Below are 14,541 nucleotides of genomic sequence, written 5' to 3'. Positions count from 1 at the left end.
TCTTTAAAAATGATATTAGTATTTCCTCAGTCAATTGGGGTTAAAAATAAATGTAGGTGATAAAAAAAAGGAATTTGATGAACATTATAGGGTTAATTATCATAGTTATAGACTGAATTCGATCATCTACCGGGAAATGTGACCCTGCGAATAAATTTGTACATATATATACGTTATGTCTTAATTCTATCAAATTCAGTAGAATGATTTGGAAATGTAGAGCTAGCAGATTGATTTAAAATTTTGAAACCTCTCATTCAGTATTTTCATGCAAGGTTTAACATGTATTTTTTAACTTCAGCAGATGTCTTATTTTGAGTAACCATCCTAATTATGTGTTAGGAAGAGATTAGGGACAGTTTCATGAACAGTCATTGTTTTTTTTCAATTTAATAGAGACATGATGGCTATTATAATACACAATGGTGTGAATAATTGTTTATGCAGGAAAAGGTCATTTTAGAGATCAGCAGCATATTGTATCTGTATTAGTTTGAAACTTTATATCTACTCTTCGGAGATTTTGAGTACTTAAGATTGCCCTCTGCAATGACCATTTTCATCACCAGTTACTTTATAGCCTTTATTTGTTTTATCTGTTTTGAATAATTTTCGACTGCTTCGACTTTTACTACTTATAAGATCTTGTATCGACATTTATCATTGCCACCTCAAAAGTTTTATATCAAAGAATTCTTTAACATATATTACCCTGATACACACTCATGTCAAGACATACCCTTTAAACATTTATTGAAGTCACACATTGGAATGATAAAAGGCGTTTGTATAATCTCATTTCCTGGTAGAATGACGTTTTGCATTAATCAAAGTCTGTTTAAACCATGATGTTAGAGCTTAAACATTCATCAAAATTTATTTTGTGCTTTAAATTCTTTTTTTCTTTTAATTAAAAACTGATGCCCTAATTGCTATTCAAAAGCTGTTGTAATCTTTTGAACATTTTTCAACTTAAGATTTTGTACAACTGGACAAATTGTTACCAAAATTCTGCATGAGTTTAAGTATCTGAGGGGTAGAGGAAATCTAAAAATTGAGGATATCCTGGTCACTGTCCCTATGTGAAGCAAACAAGAATGGAATTCATGGCCCCTGGAGTCTCTGTAATGAATAGACATTAGAAGCTCTGATGCTTGACTCGATCAGAGTCTAAACTGACCCTGTATCAAGGGTATGCAATTTTCAATGGAAAAGTAATAGTGATTAGAAATTTTCAGAAAAATTTGCAAATATTCCTCAGAGATTTATTCATGTACATATATATGTGTGCTGGTCAATTGAAAGTAACTGAACATGACTATCTTTTGGTATGGATTAACTCTGTTCAATTTAATTGTGCATTATGGAAGTGAGGCTAGTGATTAGATTAGCAGGTTGCTGTAACAAGGATCTGATAGCCTGGTAATTGGATTTTGGCGTATAATTGACAGGGACAGGTTCCTTGGCTGATTGCATGGACTAAAGGCAGAATAATGGGTATACTCTAAAACTAAGTTTGTAGTGGAGGCTGGGGTCAATAACGGCTAGGATAAATACACAGTGACAAAGCGGTCTGAACTTGTCTGGACTTGAAGCATTGTAATGCAATAGCAGATAGTAAGATGGTATAAGAATGCTATAACTGGTATGGACGAAGAAGTGGAACAGGGATACAGAAAAAGAGAGAGGGAGGGACTTGGAATGTGAGAATCGGGGTTTTAGAGCATGTCGGTACATTGTAAATGTATTTAGTGTGATGCTGGTGGGTCTCACTTGGGAAGGAAAAATGTCAAAAAGTTTTTATGGTGAAAGCACGTGAGATCTAGGTGTGAATGAAATTAATTTATGCATTATTGGTTAACAATGATGGCTGTATTCATTATGTCACTGGATGTGAATTTGTATGCCAATCTGTATGACTTCATCCCCCCCCCCCCACCACCACACACACCATCCCTTAACAACACTCTATTCAAAAGGTCTTTCAAAGTTATATGTGTGTGTGTTTGCTTGCACTACATTTGTATTATTAGTAATTTTTAATTGCAACACAATTTATCTTGTTGTGTGTGCCATTCTACACTTGCACACTCACACCCACAGAAAGAAAGAAAGAGTTCAATCATAACAGTCTTACATTTGTATTCAGTATGAGTAATTTCATTTGGAAATTAGTTGAAGGGGGGGGGGGGCAAATCTTGCACTTCACAAACACCACCACCAATTATAAGTGATCTTAATCCCTCAGGATCTTCTGCCTAACATGTGTTAGTTTTCTTCTTGCCATTTATATAGATGATCAAACCTGATTTTCTTGTTAACACCTACTAACCTTTTTTGTTTCAGAACTCAAAATCAAATGTTTCAGTTCAATTTGAATTTGTGTGTGATTTATCTTTTGAAGATTGTTTTTTAAGGAGGTACATACTCTACATCGTCATAATGGCTGACTTCTCTGGTGTAGCATACCTCCTTAAAGTCTGGTTCTTTGTTTCTTTAACTTCTCTGCAACTTTAACCTTGGTTATAACTCACTATTAAACAATATAAAATAGAACATATAGTGAAGGTCAAAGTTGATTGTTATTAAGCTGTTAAATGTCAAGGTCAGTCATCAAAGTCAAATACACCACAGTTCAATGTGGCCATGCATGCTTAATGGATCATGTTTCACAAATACATCTTGTCCCCCCACCCCCAAATTTGTTTACTGCACTTAAATCATTTTTTTGTAAGGATTGAAGTTCTATGTCCATTATAGGAATTCTAACAAAATTTAGAGAGAAGTAGCATTAAAACTAGAAATATATATTTCATGTGGTGCGTATATAATAACATTTATATTATAAATGTACTTGTTGACAATTTCCAATTCTCATGAGTGTCGCACTATTACATTTAATACAGCAGTGTATATATTTCAGCTACAACAGTTTATCATGATTCAGGCTCGATCATTATCCATCCTTCTGATTTCTCTGGGAGGTTTAATTGGTGGTCCATAATACCAAATGATGTAAGGAATGTTGATGATTAATGTACGTCTCTGTGTGGTTTAAATTTCGCAGAAATTTTTGTTTTTGTGTCTCTGTATACAAGTTCCTTCATGCTGTGTAAGTTTGCTTCGTTTGATTCTATTTCCGTTCAATCTCTAGATGAGCTGGATCAGCTTCATGTTTATACAAGAGAAGATTTGTATACAGTAATGTTGGAGGGATGATTTCCTTTGGAGAATTGAATAATTGTGGAAAATAAGATAATGTGAAGAAAAGGAAAGGAAAGTTAGCAAATTAAAGAAAATGTAGAATTGTGAAAGATCGCTTACAGTAAAGATGGATCATTGGTTATACTGTATGTATCTAATGGTAAAAAAAAATCTCAAAATTATTGCAAAAGTATTCCCTCACCACTAAATCTCCCAGCATGCATTGTCTGGGTGTACTTGTTTGTGCAAGCAAATTGTATTGTGAACTCCATATGAAGAACTTGCACTATAATGTCTAATTTGCACTCAGATGGGTGGAGTAAGATAAATTTTGGGTGAAAGAATTGTTCATAGATCAGGAACACATGGTTTACATTCCTAATTATTAGTACATATCTATATCTTGAGGGAAAATGCTTCTTTTTGTTGTGTTCATTGTTTTATGAATATGTTTTCTTGTAATATGTTTTATGTGGGTATTTAATGATTTTTAACTCCCTTGAACCTTTAGCAAACCCTGTCCAGTTCATAACTGGACAATTATTTAGCCTATGTAGAATTATCAAACTTTAGTCAGAAATGCATCTAAAGTAATATAAGACATGTAAATTGCAGTATAAAATCGGGTCAATATGATTAAAACTTTAAAATACCCAAGTAATGAAAAAAAGCTATGATTTAAGAAAGGTTAGATCCTGGCAAATATATTAAAGAGACTATAATGCAGGAACATCATTCAAAAGTGATTATATACATATGTATATAACTAAGACAATCAATATAAATAATTATATTTTTGTTTTCAACAATAATGGCAATTAAATTTGCAATATTGTACTACAAAAATGCAAAAACTGAACAAGCACCTAGCTCACACCACAGAGGAATTCCATCTGTTATCTATAAGCTGTTGTGTTTGAAGGAGCTCATTTGGGCATGGAAAGAGATCATTTTGATAAGAGCCTAATTGCATCTGTCCAGTTCAAGATTAATTAATGAGTGTAATGTAATATAATTACCATTCCTTTAGTTATGGGCACTTCTTTGTACAACCAGAAATTTGTTTAGTAATTCATACCATATGTGAAGGATATAATCTAAATACATGTAATAAAATGAAATATGTGTTGAAGTATCATTTAGGTAGTTATTTGAATGCTTGTTAGAGACATTATTGACTAGTCATTTGTTGCACCACGATTGACATGATTTGGTTTGATGCACACTTATCTGTTTATGATAAATAAGTGTATCAGGTGTCGTGGAAGTGCACTTCATTTATCAGGTTGGATAATTCCGGTTATTGTCGGATTAAAAACAATCTTTTAAGACTGCAGCTATTCAAGTATATATGTTTTAGAACTCCTTCCAGCAAAATTGGATGTCATATACTATTTCAAACAGACAGTTCTTTATTGTCATGGTACAGTACATACAAGAAGTCAAATTGATTTGTTGAGCTTGATGTGCTTAATTCAAGCCACAAATCTGCAACGTCATCCTACTGCAGTAGTTCAATAAGTAATCCTTTTATTTCGATTTTGAGTGTATTGCAAATTGGCCATCTCAGGTCAGGATTGCACAGCCACTTTGGAATGGAGATTTGGAGAATCTTACGAGCACAAAGGATGCCATTTCTCAAATCAATATCAAACAGTTTTATAGTAATGCTCTGTAAATAAACATGTGTACATTGATCTACAAATTTTTGTTTAAAGTTCCAATGATTTAATTGTCACCATTTGGGATTAAAGTTTAGAATTTCATTCTTACATGGAATTAATTTTATTCAGGTGAGAATTGTGGCCCATGGGCCTCTTGTGTTTAATATCAAAATAGAAGCTAAAATGCCCATTTCACATCTTATCAAACTTGAATTGAAATATTTATCATCTTTCTGTTACAGTGGTTCGTTGTTCATACTCTAGGAGTACACCAATTATGGATCACAGCAGAGAATCATTTTGGGAAGCTGACCAAATCTGTTTTCATAGTAAGAGAGTTTCCCTCAAGATTGTTTAGCCACTGCATGGTTTGTAATTGTAATTTTAGGCCCACCACACACCGGGGCACAATTTGTTCTGTGTTGTGCTCTTGATCAGGATGGGGCCTGCCTGCCCGATTTTGTGTGTGAGGATATTTTTTCTAAAGCTTTTAATTGTGACATTTTGTCAAGAAAATGAATATTTGTCTGTTTAATTTAGCTCGCCCGAGCCAAAGGCTCCAATGAGCTTTTCTGATTGAAATTTGCTCGTCTGTTGGTGTCGGCGTAAACTTTTTACATTTTTAACTTCTCCAGAACCATTGGGCCAATTTCGACTAAACTTGGCACAAAGCATCCTTAGGTGAAGGGGATTAAAGTTTGTTCAAATGAAGGGTCATGCCCCCTTCAAAGGGGAGATAAATCGCTAAAATGCAAAAATGGGATGGGGTTATTTAAAAAATGTTCTTAAGAACCACTGTGCCTGAAAAGCTGAAATTTTCAAGAAAGCTTCCTTACTTAGTGGAGATTCAAGTTTGTTAAAATCATGACTCCCAAGGGGTCATCCCATAATTGTTGAAATATGTTCAAAACTATTACTGACCCCTACACCATATTCTTGGTGCACATATTAAGATGCATTGAATATTCTGATGGGCAAGTGTCCTGAGGTCATCCCAACCTCCATCATATTTTAATGTTAAAATTCCTTTAAAATGGTTGAGATTCCAACCCTAAAAGCAAATATTGTACATGATAATACACTGAGCACCAGGTTTTTGTTCGTCATTTTCCCCACTCCATTTGCTTCTGAAGGTGAAAGAAAATTCCAAAAACTTTTGCACATCTAAAGGACACTACCAATCATCTCTCAATAGATGATTTGGCCACTTCATAAAATGTAAGTGGAGTTCTGGAACCAGGTTTTTCTAAAATGTTTATGAACTGCCAATTGGCCCTTATGGTAAACATTTAAATTCTGAAACCTTATTGCACATCCACAGGACACTGCCAATTGTTTTCCTAAAGGTAGTTTAGCTACTGCGTAAATTGTCCGATGAGTTCTGGGAACTAGGTTTATTTTTTTAAAATGTTTTTCAACCGCCATATGGGTCCCCAGGGTGAAAATGAAAATTCTGAAACCTTGATGCACATTTACAGGACACCACCAATCATCATTTAAAAGATGATTTGGTTACTGCGTATAATGTAAGAATATTTCTGGGAATCTCGAGTTTTGTAGAAATATGTCTTTTTTTTAACCCCCATTTGCCCCCAAGGTGAAAATGAAAATCCTAAAACAATTCCAAAACCTTACCGCATACTAGTAATAATCTACCAAGAGATGTATAAAATGTAGGAGTTCTGGGAACCAGGATTTTTTTAAAAGAAAAAAGAACCCCAATTTGTTTTTGACTTCCATTTTTTCTTAAAATTTCATTACAATTTACATGTTTTTTTGTAGGTTGTGATGCAGAGGAAACTTTCCAACCTCAAAATTTCAACATTGGATTCCGATTCCCGGGTGATGGCAGCGGGAACCGTTGTCGATTTCTTAATCCAGGTTGAAATTCGTACCCGGTTCAACTCTACAATGACCATTGATGCACTGGACGGTCACACACACGTGGCTACTTTGGAAGATACGGATGGTCAAACTCTGGCCTTAAACTGCACAGTGGGAGAAATGTTTGTAACAGCCAATTATGGGAATGGGTGTCTTTTAAATGTCAGATTTCAGCATGCATTTGAAAATGAGAAAGCTTTCCGACCGAAAGCGACTGTACTGAGTGGTAATTTGTCCATAGAGGCAGAGCTGGACTCCAGAGTCACAATCATGAACCGGCTTATGCTGATCGAGATTGTCTCCCCTGGTTTTTGCTCAGTTGACAAAGTGTGTGTGTTTCACTTGCAATTTGAGCCATTTTCTGATTTTGCCGAGATAACTTGGAGTATCTATAAAAATAATGATGTGATGGAGACCTTTGAAAATTTGACAAAGCTCAGTTACATGTTCAACGAATCAGGATATTTCCACATTTCTGTGGAGGGGAGGAATAGCATTAGTTCTGTAGCAGATTCTATTAATGTCCATGTGTTTGTACCTTTGTCAGAATTGCACCTCCAGTGCGAGGGTGGGTATGTTTTCTCTGAAGCTCAACAAATTCTGTGCCATGCATATGTCATGGAGGGTACCAATGTACAGTTCTCTTGGGTTGTCCATACTGAAAGACGACCAATGGCATCCATAAACACTAATATAGAAGGACCAATCAAAACGGTGAACACAAATTTATCGTCCGATGCCACTTTCATGTTTGAAAATGTAGGATTTTACAACATTAGTGTGACTGCCCTCAATAGGGTCAGTAAACTCTCTCATTATCTTCCACGTCTCATTGAAATACAGGACGAGATTTTGTTTGTTGTCATGAAGAGAGGATGGGCGGAGTACCCAAGGGGCGTGGTCATGTTAGGGGATGTAACTCTGTTTCTAGTAAAAACTTTTGGAGGGAGCAATGCGCATTTAGAATTTGACACTGGGATGGGGAGAAGAAAGTACAATCATCTTTATATTAAAGATGAGGACTTATATGAAGTGCACTTCAGGTTCTCAAAAGAAGGATTTCATGATTTGGTGGTTTATGCATATAATGATGTGTCAGAAGTGCAGTATTCTATCAGAGTGTTGGTCCAGCAACCAGTTACCAGATTATCCTTGACTACAAACCAAATGCAACCTCGCGTGACATCTGCTCTGGTCTTCATGGTTTTGGAAAATGGTAAGATTTCATTTAATCTAAAGCTGAGGCCCTCCTAATACTTCTCATTACCAGCTCGTTAGAGTTATCGCGCTTTGGTGACTCTTGTGCGTCATTGGTAAGAAAATGCACAAGTCTCGCGAGCAAGTGCGAGATTACTGGGACATAAACGAAACGGTCATACCACCCCACCCCCCTTTTTTTAAGAGTTAAAATACATGGTGTATTTTTAAATAAAATAACCATCGGTCAAACTGCATTTTTCAAATATTCTAACACAATCGTATTAAAAATGTTACATGTTTTTAAACTCCACCACACCTATTTTAAAAATTCCAAACAATGATGTTCTCTGTCCTAAATCCATCAATATTTTGTAATTTTCAAAATAGCTTAAATGCAGTTTGGAAACGCATTAGTTGTGTTAATTAGTGTTATAAACGTCTTTAAAAATGCAGTTTGACATATATATAACTTGTTCTAAAATATGGAAATTGAAGGGGGGGTGGGGGTGGGGGGGGGGGTGTTCGTGTACGATTACCAAGTCCATATGAACCTGTCCTAATTGTATGATAAAACAGAATGTCTTCATAGTCTGACAGACTTTAAAAACATATTAATCACATTAATTACAAGAAAGGTTCTTGTGTTGGATGTGCATATAGGTTTTTCCCTTCACAGTTCTTCTTGCGATTGATGCTTTATATCGGTCAGATTTGGCAGATTTAGTACCTTCTCTCCCTCGCATAGTTTAATAAGTTCGTCTGTTTTCTTGTAAGAATAATCAATTCCTAAATTTGACTTTAGAATTTTAATCAGTGTTGTGGTTTGCAGTCGGTTATATATAATATGTATCCGATACCATAATTTATATTATGTATGCCTAAGTAATGTTTACGTATGTTGTCCCGGTAGCACGACTTTACGCGCCTTTAATTTGAAGAGTTCCACTAATGGAAATGATAAGTATTGATTGACCAAGCCTTCCAAATTTAGGCCATCATGAGAGAATGCACTCTGATTGACAGCATCCATTTACAATTGTCATTGTTTACAGTTTGATTTTCTTTACCCAAACAGCTACAATGCCTAGCTTTAGCTGGCACCAGATCATTCAAGTCACATTGGTACAAACTTTACCTGTATAATCATTTTTGTCACCATATCTGTGAGTGACCTTTGCCATGGAGTTTGACCTTCCTCTTAAGAACTTTAACCTTGGCCATAACTTTTGAATAGAGTTTGATAGGGCTTTCATATTTCACATATGTATTCCTTTTGGTAAAGTTATTAGTAATATAAGTAAATTCGTAATAATTTGTAGTTAATCACTTTCTTTGATGAAGTCCTTATATTACAATGTGTTCATTTAAAAAATAAATTTCATTTTTGAAATATAAATAAGGGTATGAACTGAAACGCCTTACACCTGAATCCTTCATGAAGCGCATTAACGCCTCTGGAAAAGTATACTGGCGTGAAGTGTTGCAGTTCATACCCTCATGTATTTTCAGAAATGAAACTAATTTCTAATAATTATTCCTTTTTCATTTTTCTATTTAAAGTAGTCGTACTATATTTAGATTCATCAGGATTCATGTACGCACATTGTTCACATTCATGAGGCTGTCGCTTCAACTGCTAGATATCGAAGGCAAAAACATTGAAAATATAAATATTTATCTATGCCCTCTCTTGATGAAATGCTCCTTGTACATGGAATACAAATACATTGGTCTGAAGAACAATTTTAAACAATAACGATTGACCCTCTAGTGAAAAATAATCACTGGAGGATAAATATAATGCTATGATCATATTGGCTCTGTGAGTATTTGATTTACCAATATCATGAGTTCCCAACATAACATCCCTTTGTTTTATTGTCATTTTTCATTACAATATTGCCCCCTAAGCCTGCAATTTTGATTGACAGATTGTCAAATTGCTCATCCAGAGAGAAAGTGAAATGAACTCAGCCAACACGCTGCATGCTTTAAAAATAAAGATTTTTGCCACTTGAACCATTATTTTTCTAGGGAGTTTTTGTCTGTCTTATTTTTTGTACAAAGGAAAATTAATCTGGAGTTTTTACGAAAGTGGTGAATGGTTTTTTTTCTTCAGTAGAGGTTTGAGATAGAAATTAAAACTTTTTACCAAACTTTTCAGATCATCAACAGTTGAAATACAAATCACAATACCAGAAATTAACATGGACATTAACTCAAAAAAAAAAAGAAGAAAAAAAACCCTGACTTTTCATTCAGCATATTTAAAAATTATATTGCTTTTGAGTATGACTAGTTGTAGTTGTCAGATTGTTTTAATATCTTTCCTATATCTTCAAAAGCACAGATCTAGTTTTGTTTGAAGTGAGATGGACATTATAAGTTGGCAGCTGTTTTGTTTTTGAATTATGGCTTGGTACTCGTTGAACATTTTAGCTGCAAATTTTAAAAACTACAAAGTACAATAATAGCAATTTTGTACTCCTGCCAGGACACATTAAGGAGGGTTGATTTTACAAGGCAGATTGTGTCCTGGTGGGCTGTATTGCAGGTACATATAGGGACTACATTTGCATGGTGTTGATTTAGTTGTAAAGGTACAATGTGGAAAAGCCATTGCCTAGGTCATCTTGTATTCACATGAAAAGCTATTAAAAACAGAAAGATACTCCCTTCCTCCCTTAGCAATTCTACTTTCACCTGATATAAACACAATCAAGTGATCTCGAATAACTTCTCTTTTTCTACATGTAGGACGGATCTGCCGACGGAGTGACCTAGTGTACGTATTTACATTTTCTGATGGAGAAAAAATAACGACAGGAAGTCCAGCAGTGTCAAAAGTTTTCACCCATTCAGGATCACAGTATGTCAACGTCACAGTATCAAATCTAGGTAAGGTCCTGCTCTCGACTTCATATCTAGGTAAGGTCCTACTCTCAACTTCATATCTAGGTAAAGTCCTACTCTCAACTTCAAATCTAGGTAAGGTCCTGCTCTCAACTTCATATCTAGGTAAGGTCCTACTCTCAACTTCATATCTAGGTAAGGTCCCTGTCTCAACTTCAAACCTAAGTAAGGTCCTGTTCTCAACTTCAAACCTAAGTAAGGTCCTGTTCTCAACTTCAAATCTAGGTAAGGTCCTACTCTCAACTTCATATCTAGGTAAGGTCCCTGTCTTAACTTCAAACCTAAGTAAGGTCCTGCTCTCAACTTCATATCTAGGTAAGGTCCTGTTCTCAACTTCAAATCTAGGTAAGGTCCTGCTCTCAACTTCAAATCTAGGTAAAGTCCTACTCTCAACTTCATATCTAGGTAAGGTCTCTGTCTCAACTTCAAACCTAAGTAAGGTCCTGTTCTCAACTTCAAACCTAAGTAAGGTCCTGTTCTCAACTTCAAATCTAGGTAAGGTCCTTGTCTCAACTTCAATTCTAGGTAAGGTCCCTATCTCAACTTCAAATCAACTTCAAATGTCCGGTATCATTTGAGTTGGTCAGGTGACTGAAAACAATTTTAAATATATTTTGATTTGGCCTAATAGACTTTCCAGGAAGTATGGGAATTCTGAATTCCAGATAAAGTAGTGTGTTGAAAGGATGAAATAGCTGATGTTTCACTCTAGGATGAAATAATGATACAATATTTGGTTTTTTAGGGTGTATATGGTGTAATAGAGAGTGAAGAATCTGAATGGCCTGAAAGTTTAATAAAGATCTATTATAGATAAGTGGATTAAAAATATTTTTTACACAGGATACTTAAATTTGTATTTACTTAAAATCCAGCTCCCCAAATTATGTTTGTAAACACAGTGTTTGTTTAAATCTAGAGAGAGACGAATATGCACAAATTTCATAGGCCTGTATAAACACATGCTTGTCATTATCCAGAAAACCATGTGCGGAAGTTAGAGCATCAAGATTTTCAAAAATTATGTAAAAAGCGATCAACATTTCGATGGAGGTTAATGATAAATCAATTAAGGTGCATGTACAAAGAAAAAAGAACTGAAATGTTTTGTTTTGAAAGCTGTTTTCATCAAAGCTGTCGACTTTGGTGCCATTTTGATTTTTGAGTCACATGTGAAACATAAACATGAACAGGACTGTGTCTTGTTTTGAAAATGAAAAATTTAGATGTCCCTAATACATCTTTGCATCAGTTTTTATACGCCTGTCTTCAGACGGGACGTATTATGGTACAGCGATGTCTGTACGTCCGTTCGGGGTTTTCCCTTTACAATTTCATTTCCCTTTCACATATCATGCTGAAACTTGCTGTGTAGCTTCTTTGTGGGTCACTCTAGATCATACTGCAATTTTGATCCATTTCGACCTTTTTCCCAGGAGTTTTGCTCCTTTATTTGGAAATAATTATTATATGGAGGGTACTTAATTTGTCCGCCCTACTCCTCCCACAGTTTTCAAGTGAGAGCCTTCTTATTTTGTGGAGTGTTTACATGGGTATTGAAGATGTGCATGTGGGATGGATTTTGATTTTCTACAATTTTTGAGAAAATTACAAGTTGTTGAACTTAGTCTATTTAGAAATTAATATTCTATGGAGGGTACATAATTTGTCAGCCCAACTCCTCCCACAGTTTTCAAGTGAGGACCATCTTATTTTGTGGAGTGTTTGTATGGGTATTGAAGATGTGCATATGGGGAAGGATTTTGATTTTCTTCCATTTTTGAAAAAAATTACAGGTTGTTGAACTTGGTCCATTTTGAGGAAATCTCGATTTTTAAGCTAAGACCCTTTGTTCATATGAAAGTTTGTCACAGCCTCATGATGGCTGATACTACCTTAAGCAAAGTTATACAAATTATAGCACAAGAAAAACACCCTATGTAAGCATTTCACGGGCGTATTATGTACCGTTTGCGGTACTCTTGTTGAAATTTAGGTTTGTTACTCTGCTTTACATATATATCAAATACTATCATATTGATTAGTGATCTAAATTTTCTTCACCAAAATCGTGTCCATGCCCCTTTAAGTTTGTATTAAGACAACATTCTAACCTTAGTAGTACTTGTCTACATTCAGTTGGATTAATTTGAATTACACAGGTGCATTGTTTGATTAGGGCTGTTCCAGAAATGATCAAATGGGGGGGTCGGGCGGCAAACGATATTTTTTTGTGTGGGTGGTCGTATTTTTTCATATTTTAATTGGTCCGTGGTTGGACTGTTAAAAAAATATTTATTATGGGTAGTGGGTAGTTTCCATTGTTTTATTTTGTGCCACGTGGGTGTTGAGTTTTCAGAATATTTTTATTGTCGCTCTTGTCGTGTTGGTTACAAAACGTCGGAGGGAAAATTGAAAACGTGCTTTCGAAATGCTGCTTCGGAAATCGGAAGTAACATAGAACTATTCGAGTTGTCGCTCTTTGCAGCGCATAACTTTCCATTACGGCACTCTTCAAATTAGAGGCGCGTTTAGTAGGGTCCCTTTGGACGTGATGGCGGCGAACTCTGTTCTGTAGATTATTACAGTTTACAGTGCATCGATTTTGGGAATATTTTGAAACCAATAGGTATTCCGTTTTCTAATATAAATAGGCAAACCTTAGTTGATTTATACGAGGGTACCGATGCGTTATATTTATCAGTCGGTGTGATGGTGATATAGAGGCCTCCGGGCGCGGGCTCCATTAGAAGACGAACGATTCATGGAAAAACATATCCATACCCATTTCATGATAATAGCATCGTTTGGACTCCCAATCTTTCCAACATTCCCGCCATAGATGCCTTTGATTGTTGATGTGACATCGTTTCTTCAGAACTACTGTGATACAATGTTGCACAGGCATTACCGCGTCATTGACTAGAATGTTTGTCCCAAAAACCTCGCAAGATTTGTTCCCTTTTCATTTTTAAAAATATTTTGGTGGTGGGTCTGGTTAGTTTTTTTTTTTTTTTTTTAGATGGGTCATTGTAAAATGAGTTTATTAATTTGATGGGTCATGGGGTGATTTTTTATTTTTTTTTTATGGGTGCTTGGTATATACAAAAGGTACCTCCCGACCCCCCCATGTATTTATTTCTGGAATAGCCCTTACATCAGACCTCTATAATTACTGGACAGGTGACTATTTTTCACAAATCTTCAATCTACAAATATTTGATTGAAAATCACTTGGACTATGCAAGCTGATTGTGAAGAAAAATTTCCTTATTTCCCGATAGAGTTCAAAATATCTAAACAAGGTTCATCTTGATATTTGCAGTGGACCAGATTCTTCTCTACTATGACTTTACAGTGAGAGATGATGGGGAACATGGAATCCTATTGTCCAATCCTGTCTTTGTGGCTGTCAATCAGCCAATCAAATTCCATGTTCAGGTGAGCTCCTCCCTATCAACCTATCAAATTCCTTGTTTACATCGGTATGTCTGAATTAAGTTGCATATAAATTTTTAGATTTCTTGAATTCAGTTCATTAATGGAAATGTTCTGGCAGGGTTGATAATATTAACATGAATGTTTTCAAGTACTGGTAAAAAATTTCAATCACCCAGTCGATTGCTATAATGTGTCCAGTGTGATTTTAATGTATATAAGTAGAATGTAAAAAAAG

At 35.3% G+C, this 14,541-nt stretch overlaps 1 protein-coding gene across 4 annotated transcripts in view; it reads left to right on the top strand.

Moving 5' to 3' along the window:
* LOC125665513 (polycystic kidney disease protein 1-like 1) overlaps positions 1–14,541 on the top strand; it is a 221,997-nt gene that overhangs the window by 70,931 nt on the left and 136,525 nt on the right. For all 4 annotated transcript variants that reach the window (XM_048898165.2, XM_048898166.2, XM_048898167.2 and 1 more), the window contains 4 exons: positions 5,111–5,197; positions 6,651–7,968; positions 10,710–10,850; positions 14,191–14,306. In XM_048898165.2, the coding sequence (XP_048754122.2) occupies positions 5,111–5,197; positions 6,651–7,968; positions 10,710–10,850; positions 14,191–14,306 (1,662 nt within the window). The remainder of the gene's footprint in view (positions 1–5,110; positions 5,198–6,650; positions 7,969–10,709; positions 10,851–14,190; positions 14,307–14,541) is intronic.

The sequence above is a fragment of the Ostrea edulis genome, chromosome 10 (assembly GCF_947568905.1).
Source record: "Ostrea edulis chromosome 10, xbOstEdul1.1, whole genome shotgun sequence".
In the NCBI taxonomy this organism is placed as follows: domain Eukaryota; kingdom Metazoa; phylum Mollusca; class Bivalvia; order Ostreida; family Ostreidae; genus Ostrea; species Ostrea edulis.
Note: the sequence above shows the minus strand (reverse complement) of the source record. Positions and strands in the feature narration are given on the sequence as shown.